At 34.4% G+C, this 12,006-nt stretch overlaps 2 protein-coding genes across 4 annotated transcripts; both read right to left on the minus strand.

Moving 5' to 3' along the window:
* Window positions 1-1,412: 1,412 nt before the first annotated feature.
* On the minus strand, window positions 1,413-4,812 carry TK (transketolase). The gene is given in 7 exon segments (NM_001280671.1): window positions 1,413-2,474; window positions 2,697-2,850; window positions 2,936-3,084; window positions 3,364-3,646; window positions 3,729-3,834; window positions 3,939-4,029; window positions 4,309-4,812. Coding segments are annotated over 7 exon segments (2,229 nt in total). The 5' UTR covers window positions 4,795-4,812; the 3' UTR covers window positions 1,413-1,514.
* A 1,558-nt stretch (window positions 4,813-6,370) lies between these two features.
* On the minus strand, window positions 6,371-10,581 carry LOC101216284 (DNA repair protein RAD51 homolog 3). 3 transcript variants are annotated; one of them, XR_004214889.1, is made up of 10 exons: window positions 10,366-10,581; window positions 9,304-9,402; window positions 8,481-8,603; window positions 8,257-8,290; window positions 8,091-8,161; window positions 7,767-7,993; window positions 7,359-7,490; window positions 7,150-7,229; window positions 6,797-6,863; window positions 6,620-6,681 (listed from the first exon to the last, which is right to left on the minus strand). XR_004214889.1 is itself a non-coding variant. In XM_004133875.3 (9 exons), the coding sequence occupies exons 1-9, from the start codon at window positions 10,475-10,477 to the stop codon at window positions 6,506-6,508; spliced, it is 1,041 nt and encodes a 346-aa protein (XP_004133923.1). In that variant the 5' UTR covers window positions 10,478-10,581; the 3' UTR covers window positions 6,371-6,505. The 3 variants fall into 3 exon arrangements, 2 of the variants coding, with proteins under 2 accessions (XP_004133923.1, XP_011650792.1); XM_004133875.3 differs by lacking the exon at window positions 7,150-7,229 and having other exon boundaries at window positions 6,371-6,681; XM_011652490.2 differs by having other exon boundaries at window positions 6,539-6,863.
* Window positions 10,582-12,006: the final 1,425 nt, after the last annotated feature.

Genomic DNA, 12,006 nt, shown 5'->3' on the forward strand with positions numbered 1-12,006 from the left:
TTATTTTTTATATTTTCCGTGCATGTCAACGTTGAAAAACATGAAAATATCAATCTATTAAATAAAATTTAATATTACGTGAATAAACATCATTTATCCATTTGTTATTTTAGTAGGTGAACCCTTTTTCACATAAACAACAAATATTTAGTATGTAAAATAACCCTAAGTTGAACAATACTTTCTTTCAATACGAATGTTTGATAATTATTCTTAAATAATAATAACAGTGAACTACTGCAAAAACCACGTTTGAATAAAGATGATGGTTGCAATTACAATCATGCCTAAATATTAGCAAATATATCAAAATTTAGATTAAACTACCAAAGTTATTAGCTATTAAATCTATCCCTCATAAACTTTGTTTTATTTGGAATGATGTCAAACACTTAATTATTAGCTCTAAAAATATTGTCCATTACAATTTCTATACTCATATGAATTTAAGAGTCTAATTTTTAACATTTGTACAAGTCTGATAATTCAATTTTTACGATAAAAGTTTAAGGATATAATTTCAACTATCACCATACTTTTGACCGAATTTTTACAACTTGCCCTAATATTAACGACAAAGAATATGCTGAGAACATGCTATATGAATATTATTTACAATAACTTCAAACATTTAAAAGCACACTATGATCTATCTGCTCAAATTGACAACATTGAATATAGCCAAAAGTACTTGGATATTCAAACGAGAGAGGTATCGGAACCACATGTTCACAACAACCAATGCCTTTTGAAGGTACTTTTGGGACACCAAAGTATATGCTGAGTCAAGCTGCCTCTAATAACAACAAATTCCTTTAGTTGCTTTCTTCTTTCACATGGCCATATCCCCACCAGAGAACCCGTATCTAATTATCCAATTCAATCCCTTACACAATTCACAAAAGCCACTTATTTCTTGTGTGGCCACAGAATCACCTCCCTCAATCAAAACTGTTTACTCCTCTATCTTTATAAGAATTAACAAATGATTCACATCTTCTCATATAAAGTGAATAAGTGGAGCAGAGGAAACAGAATATGTTAGAGCAGAGACAACACTGATGGATTTTCTTATTCATAAATTTTAAAGAAAAATCAGTACAAATGATACCATTACTGAAACAAACAAGAGCAAGGTGGAGTCATGAGACATTTTGAACTACTATAGTGCTTAGAGAAAGGCTATGAGAATAATTAATTTGATGGGAGATTGAAGAATAAATAAAAGATGAAGTACCTCTTAAGATTGAGCATAGAAGATACAGAAAAGAGAGGTCCAGGAGCTGTTGTAGACTTCATTTTCACTCAAAAATACTAACGCCTCTCTCTGTTTCTCATTGTGACCTCATTTACTGTAAACAGAATCATAAGTAACAGAGAACGTGCTTCACTTTTTTTGTTTTGTTTTTTTGTTTTTGTTTTAACAAGAAGGATTCACGCTTTGCTTCGTTTATTACAATAAAGAAATTCATGTCATGGGCCGCTGATTTCCATATATGGAAGATACAATGATCCTAGCTAAGTTCTCGAGCTGCTGCTACAACAGCCTCTACTGTGAGACCGAACTCCTTGTATATTTTTCCTGCTGGTGCACTCGCGCCAAATCGATCGATACCAATTGCCTTCCCTTTGCTTCCAACAATCTTTCCCCACCCAAATGTTGAACCGGCCTCAATGCTGACTCTAGCTGTTACAGCTTCTGGCAAAACACTTTCCTTGTAGGCATCTGACTGATCATCAAAAAGCTCCCAAGAGACAAAGGAAACAACTCTAACAGCTTTTCCTTCCTTTCTGAGTTCCTCTCCTGCTTGGAAAGCAATCTCCAATTCAGAACCAGTTCCAATCAAGATAACATCTGGCTTGTTGCCTGAAGAGTTGTCGGAAACAATGTATCCACCCTTCTCGACTCCTTCAATTGAAGTTCCAGGTAAATGAGGCAACTTTTGCCGCGAAAGGGCCATAATAGAAGGTCTCTTCCTGTTTACAACTGCAACTTTGTAAGCACCAGCAGTCTCGTTACCATCAGCAGGCCTAAACATCAATATGTTGGGCATCGCCCTAAAGCTTGCCAGGTGCTCTATTGGCTGATGGGTTGGACCATCTTCTCCAAGCCCGATTGAATCATGAGTCATGACGTAGATGACACCAGCTTCAGATAAGGCAGAAATCCTCATAGCAGCTCTCATGTAGTCAGTGAAAACAAAGAATGTGGCACAGTATGGGATAAACCCAGGACTGTGAAGGGCAATCCCATTGCATATGGCACCCATTCCATGTTCCCTGACACCGAACCTAAGATTGCGTTCTTCTGGAGTGTTCTTTTGGAAATCCCCATACATTTTCAGAAGGGTCATGTTGGATGATGCCAAGTCAGCACTGCCACCAAGGAAACCAGGAAGAACTTTTGCGAGAGCATTAAGGCATTGCTGAGACAGATTTCTAGTTGCATCACCTGGACTCTCAGGTGTATATTTCTGCAAAGTTGCATTCAGGAAGCCCTTTAAGATCATTTATAGCCAATGTATACACTTTAAGAGTTCATAAATGGAGTGAAAATGAATAAGACTTTGTCTAGCACAACTTGAACAGTATGTAAGTGGAGTGAAATTGTACATTTTAGTTCATTTCCAGTTGCATGAAATTATTAGTAAGCAAATATGAATGTGCCTAATTCAATTGGATTTGAGACCACTCACCGGAAGTGCATCTTCCCAGCCCGCTGGTAGTTCACCAGTGATGATAGACTTCAACTCAGCCGCTTCCTCCGGGTACTTCTTCTCATATTCAGCAAATTTAGCATTCCATTCTGCTTCAAAATCTGCACCCAGAGGAGTGTGACGACTCCAGTGCCTGAAAAATCATTAATACTGTTGATCAATAACACTTACCATGTAGAGAGATTAGACATGAAAAGAAGAGAGCTAATAATTCTTACTTCTGGACGTCCTCTGGCACATGGAAAGGTTCATATGGCCATCCAAGGTTGCTCCTAGTAGCCTCAACTTCTTTTGCACCAAGGGCACTTCCATGCACACTGTATGAATTGGCTTTGTTTGGAGATCCAAAACCAATGGTTGTTGTCACCTGAGAAGATGGTAAAACTCAATCAAAGTGACGGAAGGTAAAATAAAGAAGGTCATGTTTCACAGTTAGCTAAAAGTGAAATGAATAGAAATTCATACATGCTGGCTTTCCAACAACTAAAAACAATCTTTGAAACTAACTTCAAGCATAATAATCTAAATTACAACTTCCTTACAAATTTGGAATTTTAGACGACGTTTCATGGAAAAATACTATTGTATTGCTATATCTAAGTGCAGAAAATATACTTCAATTTCAAAGACACGTGAAATCCCAAACCTTGATCATTGTAGGCTTGTCTTTAACAGCTTTAGCTTCCTGAATTGCCGCACGGATTTCATCATAGCCAGTGTTTCCATTCTTCACCCAGATAACGTGCCATCCAAGACCCTCAAAACGAGTGTCAACACTCTCGGTGAATGCAATCTCTGTATCTCCATCAATTGAAATGTGGTTGTCATCATACAGAGCAATAAGCTTTCCTAGTCCCCAGTGACCAGCCAAAGAACAAGCCTCATTGGCAATTCCCTCCATTTGACAGCCATCTCCCAGTATAACGTATCTGTAAAACAATAACATATACACATACCTCTGAGCAAAAACAAAACAGGTGCCACTCATCTACAAAATGGAAATTCTCTTACGTGTAGTGGTCGACAATCTCACTGTCTGGTTTGTTAAACCGAGCAGCCAAGTGTTTCTCAGCAAGGGCTAGACCAACAGCATTTGCAATTCCCTGTCCAAGAGGACCTGCAAGCCATTTGGAAAATAGAATCAAATTATAAGGTAAGCCAGTCCTATCAATTTTTTTCTTGAAAGAAGGATCAAAGGAGTTTCAAAGACAAAAATCTTACCAGTTGTAACCTCGACACCAGGAGTCTCAAAGTTCTCCGGATGTCCAGGCGTTCGGCTTTCCCACTGACGGAAGCTCTTCAAGTCCTCCTCCTAATATCCAATTCATCAGATAGAAGCATTCATTTAGTAAAACCATAAACTAAGCTAAATTCCAAACGGATAAGCCGCTGTTCACTCCCACAAAACCACCATTTTAGATGATCATCAAACTCTCAAAGTAAACAGGGCAATACCAGAGACCCAAAATATCAAGAAAAACCATACCCAGAAACTTAAAGTTTAGGTGAATTCGATTAAGATATGCATAAGATAATGTAGATCAAAACCAAATGAAACTGCAACAAATGAAAATTGCTCAAAAAAACCTACCCTGACACTGTCGTACCCAGCAAGATGAAGCAGAGCATACTGCAACATACAACCATGTCCAGCGGACAAAATGAACCGGTCCCGATTGAACCAGTAAGGGTTTTTGGGGTTATACTTCATGACCTCATCGTAAAGAATATGACCCATCGGCGCACACCCCATGGGCAAACCAGGGTGACCGGAATTAGCTTTCTCAACCGCATCAATGGCCAAGAATCGAATCGTATTGATGGACTTCTCGACGAGGGCAGTTTCTGCAGTGGTGCCCAATGTCTCAGCGATGGCGGCTCTAACGATCTGACGGCGGTAGTGGGTAGCTCTGGGACGGTGGGCGGAGCCGGTGAGACGAGGTGGTTTGGTGGATTTGAGGCCGGAGAATGTGGGGATAGAGAGGGGAACACGGTCGGAGGAGGAATTGGAGCCATGGCGAGAGATTTCGCGGGACAAGAGAGCTTGAGAAAGGGTGAGAGAAGAAGTGGAAGCCATGGCTTTGGGATTGGTGAAGGATTGAAGAAATGGACTGTGAGAATTATCAGTTATATTTCGTGTGGAAATGGAAGTTCGAGCTTATGGACTACACAAAAATGGAGGTAAGAGACGAGAGGTGGCCGTCGGATTAGAACTGTGGAGAATCTCAGCCGTTGACTGTGGGTAGGATATCCGCTGCCTTTCAAAACTCCCTCCACTATTTAACGGGTTTTTATTTTTATTTTTAATTAAAGAAAATAAATGAAAAAGGAAAACAACTGTTGGTGAATTAGATGATATTCAAATAATGATTTGTAATGTTTGTTGCTCAACCTTTGCCAGTGTCGCCTAACTCTCCCTATCTTAAAATGTCTCATCTTTTATTCTATACATTTTAGATTGATCGATTAAAATCGTAGTGAATATAAAACATATATAAATTTGTCGTACGAGTAAACTTATCTCAATAGTAATTAATAATTTGATATTTTGTGTAGTAAGTATAAGATTCAAGATTGAAGTAAGGAAGGACAGGTATTGATTGCTGGTTCCCATCGAGTCAAAGACAAAAGAAGACCAAAATAACCTTTTATCATCGTATAGGCTTTTATTTTATTTCTCTTAATTAAATGTATAAGTTAGTATGATTCGTTACATTAAGTTTTAAACATCTACAATAGACACAAACAATAATCTATCTTAATCCATCGCAATCTCGATGATATTTTACTATATTTTATAAATATTTTAAATCATTTTGATAGGTTACAAAATTTAATAAAATGTTTTGAAAAATATATTAATAAACAAAGTGGACTAATTTGGACTATTTGGACTGATTTCATTTTATTTTATGTTCATTTGATCGATTCTACAATTTTTTTATAGTTTGTAAATCTACTTTTGATCATCCTCGTATGCGTATCTTTATTAAAGTTCAAATTCATAATTAATTTTCGCATGTTTGCTTCTTACCCACTTCAATTTACGTACAAAACAAACAAATAAATAATTTCATGCCTACATTTTTAATAAATTTAAAAAGCATCTTAAGCTTTTCAAGAAACTATGTCACCCCCATGGACCATATTATAATATTTACCTACAAATTACATGGTACATCATCATCTATACAAACTCTTCTTTCTTATTTATTTAAAAGTTGTATTTGTTTCCTTCACCTTCTAACCAATTCAGAGTCATTTTCCTTATTTTTTTTTTTAATAGTCAAATTTGAAAACCAAAAGTTCAATAGTAAAAACCTACTTTCTCTATTTATTAAAATTTTTAAATCATTTATAAAAATAGTTAATAAAACAAAAAAAAATCCTTGTTGAAATAGTATTTATAGACTTAATTTTCAAACGAACCAAAATCCTAAATGGTAATGAAACATAATTCATAAGCTAACCTAAAGTGACAAAATTTTGGTAAAAAACACAGCATGACCAATAGCATGAAAATACTTTGTATCAATAATCAAACTTTCATCTTTTCTAAAAAGAAAAGGTATTTAACTAATAATATATTTAAAGAAGCGATTGTATACCATCTGAAACATTTATGATTAATGATTACCGTATAAACTTAAAGAGAGGGCAAAATAAAGACCCAATTTTCAATTTCCCATATCAAAGTAGTTCTACTATGCATATATTTATAAATAAGATGAAGCTTGGGAACATAAGAATTCATGCGAGAATTTAAAGGCGTTTTGAATCTTACAATCTTACATCATTTTGGTTCTCTTATTACTGGATGTACAATTTCTAATGCCTCTACAAGTCACAGAATAAGGTGCCGAGGCAGATTGAAGAGAGGGTGACTTTTCAAGATATGCGTACCTTTCATCGCCGTTCCAATACAAAATGATCCGATTCGTGCAAGAGTGTGACCAGCTATCACCTGATCAGTTCGATGGAATCATAATGCTTGAAGACATCCAAGTGAGTGCAACAACGTAATATGTCAACAATGAATTTCAACGGTGGAAGGTAAGGGGTGACTTAAAAGGACATACCCAATGCAAGAGTTAATTGGAATGAGCCTTCGGCGAACTTAGTCGTCACCTGATTAAATAGAACAACCTGCCACACGGTTGAAGAAAAGAGGGCAAAAATGCAAGAAAGACGGAAAAAACATTATTAGAATAAACGTAAACGTCAACAGGAGTATGTTAGAAGGAACATGATATGTAAAATAAAAACGGTAGAGTGACATAACCAAGCATATATGAATTTCTCTTAGTATTGGTTGAAAAGTAAAAAGATGCATATTCAGAATATTGACATGATATGGAAAGAGCATGGAAGAACATTATCTACTTAAATATCGTTTCTTCAAATAGATGAATTTACATATATCATGCTCAACCTTATGTTAAAGCTAAGACATTCGAGGCCAGTGAATTATCATTGCAAATCAACCAAATGGAGGTCAGTGGAACTCATCAACTGCAAGGAAGATGACATTCTTTTACAATTAACTATATAGCATATGCTACTCATATCAATTTAAGTTGATACCTAATCGTATATTTGAGTTAGTTCGAAACATTATAACGAGAGATGGTTGATTCTTACAGCCAAACTGAACTTCTTGGCCAGCTTCATGAACTTAAGAGCCATTTCACTGAGCAACCGTGTCCGGAGGGCCAAATCATCAAAATTTTGGCGAAAATGGAATGTCACACTATCAACTATGACAACCTTAACCTGCAAAGAAATAGTCGGTAATTTTCAGAACATTTGAACTGTAGGCCGACAAACGAGATGTAGAAGAAAACCATTTAATTAATAACAATGGTTATAAATATCCAATTCAAGAAAAGCAACAACGTACTCTAGACAAAAGAAGAAGCTTCCAAGTAGCATGGCATCATTAAGTAATGTAATACAAGATAAACTTGAAAGACGAGGGAACTACACATATCTGAATCAGTTACCTCACGCTAACAAAAAATTTAGAAGTTCAAAGAAAAATCTACCTACATCTTTGTGCTCAGTAATGAACTTGTCCAGATAATTTATTAGAGCAATTTGCTCTGTGTAGCTGCAGACACGAAAATAAAATATATTTTCCAAGATATCTTTCGGTTCGATTTGAATTTGATGAGGTATTGCATTCTTCTTTAGTAAGACACTGTAATCTGACATATCCTCTATACATGCTTCAGCAATCTGCAAAGCACGCTCCACCATAAAGCTCCCTTCTGTATCTAGAAATCAAGGAAAGCCATATCCCTAACTAGATTGCAATTTCAAGCAAAAATGTCGAAAGAACCAGGAGCAAAATCTGGAAGGGAACCTACCTACCTATATAAACTGCTTTTCCACCTACCCCACCAAATGCACCTGGAATTTGGACATTTACCGCAAGTTGAATCCTGTTACCCCATACAGAAAGACCATGACGTTTTATTTCTGACCAGCATAGAACCATTTTCATATTGGGAAAGAAACATATAACAAATATTCATACCCAAGCTGTGTTTTACCTATGCCCGGTACTCCACCTGGCATAAAGAAAGAGATTTTTTAAAATGCTCATATTGCTAGAAGCATAGTAAAAGAACATGAGTTGACATTATATTATAAATAAATAAAATAAAGTGCACTATTCTTTACAAAATAAAGAGGAAAAAACAACGCATTCAATATACATAATAATACAACTGACCAGAAGAAAGGATATTGCTCACTAACCAATTTCCGTAACTTCACTGACATTAATTCCTCCGCCAAGAAGGTTATCTAAATCTGCACAAGATGTGGTAATACGTGGAATGAACTGCTCTTTGTGAAGCATATCCCAAGCAGTCTCCGCACCTGTACTATATAAGATATCAAATTAGATATCTGAAATGACATACATTGATCAGAACTAACTCCGCGATATATAAATAATAATTAGAAAATAACTAAATGACTAAATATCAAAGTCATTTAAAAAGACAACAAAAGCATATACATCATATACATCAATGCATTGACTGATAATACATCTACGTTAATATTTAAAACAGCTAATCTACAGTAAATGAGCACGTCAAGGTATATCATAAGATATTTACACTTTTGATAAAGTATTATCCACATTCATTGGGGTAATGATAGAAACTCGTAACAATTGTTCAATACGAATAACTTTTTTTGCAGAAGAAATGAGATACACACAAATACATCATTACCAATTTAGGGAAATAAACCACTATGGGATAAGTTAACAATATAAAAAATATATTATTATATAAAACACAGTTGAAGCTTCATTTAAATGGGCCATACCTATGACAAATTGTCATTAAAATATTTTAGAGAGAAGAGCCAGTTTTGTCTATTCCTTGATCTATCTGCTTTTATTTGGAGTAAATTAGGAAGTACTCATCTTTGAAGAAGAATCTTCAGATCCAATAAAATGACGACATTTAAAACAAACCACATGCACCATATGCATAAGTAACACAGTTCAGAATTTTCTTCTTTGTTTCCCTTTCAAAAAATCAACTATGCAAAGAGGAAAATGTACCATTAACAATAGCACCACTCCCGTCTGACCTGTCCAGCCCACGACCATGTGATGCAAGCTTGAGAACATCAAAAGCTTCATTGTTCGAGATTTCCAATTCTGAATCACATGAGAAGGCTTGTAAGAAGCCCTCAATATCCAAAGACAAGGATTTAAAGTAAAAATTAAAATAACAAGATCGATGAATCTGAGCAGGAAAGTATAACTAAATATATAAAATTAAGAGTAATACACGTAGTATAAACCACGGCATGATGAGAGGAAAATCCCCCAAGACAAGTTCATTTTCATGAAAATTTCTTACAAATAAGCTGAAGTGCGTGAATTTTGGGTTACTAAAAATGGAGAAAAAGGCCATGCTTCCATCCAATCATAGTTTAAGATCAAAGACATGCTACGTTATTTGTTTATTTTAACAAGGATGTTGAGAAGATTGACAGTTCAAATAAATTCCCTTCGAGGCAGTAAAGATCGACTGCTTGAAATTAATAAAACACGACGAGAGAAGCAAGTTAAAGTTGAAACATCTTCTTTAAGGACCAACAATAACAGCCTTTTCAAATACCTAACCTTAAGAGTATAGTAAAAGGAAGAATTAACCAATGCTGTGTATAGTTTTGGTCTTCAAAACTGTTTGATTAATTCCAATAGGAACTTGCAAGGATATAAAAATAATTTCCGTCCGAAACTCAACACAAATCTAATCCAATCCAAAGAAGTATGGTAATCATGTAACAATCGTTGCAATTAACATCTTTAAGACAGTCAAAATATCTAAGACTCTAATGGTCTTTTCCTATTTCAAGTTCTGTTCAGGATCGCCAATTGCTTAAGAGGTTAAACATTCCTGCAATGAAAATTAATCTGTCTGTTCCAATTTCAACTTCCTTGATCAAAGACTCGGGCGTCGAGTTATATCATACAAGTGGAGAAACACACGACAAATATAGAGAAACAACATATGTACAAAGTTCGAGAACAAATGACAAACAATAGATTTTGAAGCAAAAAATAGAAGTTGAAAAAGAAGTTCGTTGATGAGAGAAAGAAGAGCAATGATACCTCGAGCAAGGTCGGAAGGAGAAACGGAAGCGAGAGAGGAGAGAGTAGTGTAGCCGGATGAAATCAGTTTACCCCGAAGCGTGGCGGAGATGGGTAACCTCCCGACCTCCATTTTCGGTTCCTCTATGGATCTCGAAGAGACACTATCGGCTATCGCAAGAAGAAAATGAAAGGAAATGGAGTGTTCTCGCGCGCGCAGAGTCACTGCCGCCTAAATTCTTTTACGTTGAATTGAGAGTGTTCTTTTATGGTAATTCTCTTTTCTAATTTAAATTTCAAAACTAAATAAAATAAAATAAACGCTAACAAAACAAATATTTACTAAATATAAAAAAATTAGATTTCTTCAGTAATAAATTTTATTACTATGTATATTAATATAATGACAGAAGCATACCCATCTGAATGGTAAAATTGAATTGGGTTGGGTTGAGACATTTTCAACCCAACCCATACTTTTGGGTTATTTAGTTTCTAATCCAACCCAATTCATATTTTACGAGTTTTTGGATTGTGTATATAATCTTTTTTTAATGTTTTTTCCATTTTATAGTTTATAAGATGGTAGAAGTTTGAAATGTTTAAATTTCAAACATACATAATTCAAACTTTTATACAATAAATTTAAGATTTATATATCTTTAATTTTTTTATTAAAATAATATTTATTTATTTATATATTATATTAATTCGGGTTGAGTTTGATTGAACCAAAATTTTCAACCCTCCAACCCGAGGCCCAACCCAACCCGAAAAAATCAAAAAAATTTAACTCAACCAAACTCATATTTTAACCTAACTCAATTCAACATTTATAATATGGGTTGGGTAATTCGGATTATTGGGGTTCAACGCATATTTGTACACCCCTACTCATCTCTATTAATGTCCATATAGAATCTGACATTTTTTATGTTGTGAATATTTAGTTAAATTTGCTATTTTTTATTATTTTTCAATTACATAACCATCCCAATAATTATTATATTTACACTTTTTAAATTTCAATTATAAACTAATATTAAATTTGGACCCACAAATGAAAAAAAGTTAAACCGTGGCACTTATGTTAGAGTTTATATTGTGTTATATAAGTTTGGAGGTCTAATTTAACCCAATTTTAACATTCAAATAACTTTAAAAGGTTGATTTTGTAAAAGTTTAAAGTTTAATAATATAATTTGTACTTTTACGTTAGTTTTACAAAATAATTTTAAAAAAACAATTTTCTACTTTTATCCATAAATTTAAAACATTGGGATCCATTTGTAATTTCGATTTCACCATAAACTTAGTTAAAACATACCAATTTTTGCCCCATGTTATCTTTGACAAGAAGGGATGTAAAAATTTCCCTTAACTCACTATTTTAAATATCATAATTTTTTTCACAATTTTGAGTTTGGTCAGTGAATAATTTGTCCCTACTTTTTATTTTTAGTAATTGTTAAAACAAAATTGTGAAATTTTCAGCAGTGATAGACAAGATTCGAACCTAGAATATTTGGACTTTGAAGGGACAGAGTCATTATACCAAAGACAAAATTTAATAACAATAAAACATTATTTAATGTATGTTGTAATCTAATACTTCAAAATTAATATTAAAATACAGAAATCGAAAATGTGGAAGGACATGCT

Source organism: Cucumis sativus, chromosome 3, assembly GCF_000004075.3.
Source record: "Cucumis sativus cultivar 9930 chromosome 3, Cucumber_9930_V3, whole genome shotgun sequence".
Lineage (NCBI taxonomy): Eukaryota > Viridiplantae > Streptophyta > Magnoliopsida > Cucurbitales > Cucurbitaceae > Cucumis > Cucumis sativus.

Bases quoted from the DNA above. Each gene is read 5' to 3' on its own strand.
- LOC101216284 (XM_004133875.3), bottom strand. From the start codon at position 10,477: ATGGAGGTCGGGAGGTTACCCATCTCCGCCACGCTTCGGGGTAAACTG. The intron at 8,291-8,480 runs GTTAGTGAGCAA...TCTTTATGCCAG, and splicing joins CAGTGAAGTTACGGAAATTG to GTGGAGTACCGGGCATAGGT. The intron at 7,491-7,766 runs GTAGGTAGATTT...ATTTCTTTGCAG, and splicing joins TCATTACTGAGCACAAAGAT to GTTAAGGTTGTCATAGTTGA.